Source organism: Hibiscus syriacus, unplaced genomic scaffold (genome assembly GCF_006381635.1).
Source record: "Hibiscus syriacus cultivar Baekdansim isolate YM2019G1 unplaced genomic scaffold, ASM638163v2 tig00116951_pilon, whole genome shotgun sequence".
NCBI lineage: Eukaryota > Viridiplantae > Streptophyta > Magnoliopsida > Malvales > Malvaceae > Hibiscus > Hibiscus syriacus.
This window is the reverse complement of record NW_024063482.1, coordinates 770391-772921: the sequence shown is the minus strand read 5'-3', so window position 1 is coordinate 772921 and position 2531 is coordinate 770391. Positions and strand designations below refer to the sequence as shown.

Genomic DNA, 2531 nt, shown 5'->3' with positions numbered 1-2531 from the left:
TGGCTAGGCTAACTTTATTCCTTAATGTCAATGAAGCCGAAAAAATTTCTACAAAAAACAATAAACATACCAAGTTAGATATACCAAAAATTACACTGTCAAGATATACCAAAAACAAAACAATAAACATAAATAGTAGTTTATTCTTGAAACTAAAATTTGCAACACTGTTTTTGTCTTTTGGTTGAAATGAAAATCGCAACGAGATAATGAGAATCGCAACGCGGAAATGACTATTGCAACGAGAGAATCGCAACGCGAAATGACTATCGCGACCAGACAATCGCAACGCGAAATGAAAATCGCAACCGCGAAATAAAAATCGCAACGCGAAATGAAAATCGCAACGCGAAACAAAAATCGCAATGCGATTTTTGTTTCGCGTTGCGTTTTTTATTTCGCGTTGCGATTATCTCGTTGCGATAGTTATTTCCGCGTTGCGATTTTCATTCTCGAAACTATTCTTCTTCTGCATTACTTCAACCAAAAGACAAAGCAAAGACAAATACTAACTTCACAGGCTAAACAGTTTAGCAGTATTGGCAGCAATCGAATGAATTTAATAAGAAATCTAAGTGAAATGGTTAATCTATTATTGAAATTACCAGTAAACTTATCATCAATCTCAATATGAAAAACCTAAAATAATGCAAAAATTTCAAAATAAAAATAAAAAAAACTAACCCTCGGAGGTTGATTTTCCATTTCTGGATGATTGTGAGGGATTTTTGACTGTGAATGGTTGTGAGGGATTTCGCCGGCGATGGGGACGAAAATCTTCGGAGATGGGGACGGATTTCGCCGTAGAGAGTGAGAGATGGAGATGAGACTGAGTGTTGTGTTTTTGGGTTTGAGGTTATGAGTTGCGATTACTGTGGACGATTCAGTTTCCGATTTATTAAGAAAAAATTCGTGTTTGGAATTTGAAAAAAAAAATACGCGTTAATACGAATGGCGCTATGTAAATCGCGTTGCGAAAGTCAGAATCGCGTTGCGAAAGTCAGTATCTCGTTGCGATTTTGTATTATCGCATTGCGATAGTCAGTATCGCATTGCAATTTTCCCAATTCGCGTTGCGATTTACTTATTTGCATTGCGAATTGGGAAAATCGCAACGACATTGTATACCATCGCAACGCGATTTCCAACTATCGCAACGCGATTTCCAACGCGAATTTGCGATAATGGAGATCGCGTTGCGAATTGGCGATCGCATTGCGATTTTGTTGGTCATTTTGGCAAATCTAAAAAAAATTAGTTAAAATCGTATATTATATGGGATTTTTGGTCACTTAGGTTATTTTCTCTAAAAAGAAAGCCAAAGGGCAGAGCAACCAGGACATAACCGTCATTTTCGGGAAATAAATTCTAAGCTTCACATCCTTTTCTTCTCTGAAAACGACTGAGAGCAACCTGTGGTCTACCTATGAAAATATAAAAGAAATTAGTATATCTTTTTTCTTAAAATATTAATGGATGGGATTTATACACCGACTCTGAATTCTGAAACCATCCTCTTTTCTTTATATAGATATCTTATGGCTCTCTTCTTTTTATTCATCTCTTCTTCCTCTCTTTTTATTCATCTCTTCTTCTTCCCTTGTGTTTCCAGCATATATAATTCAACGCCCTTCTTCAGTGATGGTGGATCTTCAAACTGTGTGCTGCTTGTGCGGCGACGTTGGTTTCCCCGACAAACTCTTCCGCTGCAACAAATGCCGCCACCGCTTTCAACACTCGTATGTCTTGTTTCCTTCCACCACCACCATCATCATAATCCATGCATCATCATCATCACTGGCGTTGATAACTGTATGCTCACATCTCCCCTAAGCACCAACCACCACCACCACCACCACCAAGTCAACATCATGGACTGTCATCATCATGCTATAATCATCTTAGTTTAGAGCATATATAATATAAACAATATTTCAAGTTTGCTTTTACAATTTTCACTTACGTTTTGTTACTTGCAACTATTTCTTGATCCTTGCAGGTATTGCAGTAACTATTACAGCGAGTTCGCGGAGCCAATTGAACTGTGTGATTGGTGCCAAAGCGAAGAAAGACACTCGAGGTATGGAAGCTCTTCAAAGAAATCACCAGCTGGAAACGGAACTGGAATAATTGTAAAGCGATCCGAGTATTCAGGTGACAAAATCAAGCAACAAGATCGAGACGAGAGTAGTGGAGACCACAAAGGAAAGAGCAGTGGCACTCCTTCTCCAAGGCCTACCACACGCAGGTACAAGCTTCTCAAGGATGTCATGTGTTAAAAAAATACTTCTAAAAAGACCCTTTGGTGTATTGATAGTAGTATATGTTTATAAGGTGTTATCCAGTACTGTCTTCTTTTGCAGTAAAGTTTTCAGCTTCACTTTTTCCTGTAAATTCCCCATAAAATGATGTAAACTTTTTATCAAAATAGATCGGTGGCACAAGTTTTTAAGCTATTTTCTTCAATCCGATGCTGTTCCGTTTGACCTACTGTTAGTTTATATACATATATATATATATATATATATAGG

The 2531-nt window shown here is 37.6% G+C and overlaps 1 protein-coding gene across 1 annotated transcript; it reads left to right on the top strand.

Moving 5' to 3' along the window:
- The first annotated feature begins 1562 nt into the window (after positions 1 to 1562).
- Positions 1563 to 2284, top strand: LOC120188831. The gene is made up of 2 exons (XM_039192220.1): positions 1563 to 1739; positions 2000 to 2284. The coding sequence occupies exons 1-2, from the start codon at positions 1642 to 1644 to the stop codon at positions 2277 to 2279; spliced, it is 378 nt and encodes a 125-aa protein (XP_039048151.1). The 5' UTR covers positions 1563 to 1641; the 3' UTR covers positions 2280 to 2284.
- The last annotated feature ends 247 nt before the right edge of the window (positions 2285 to 2531 follow it).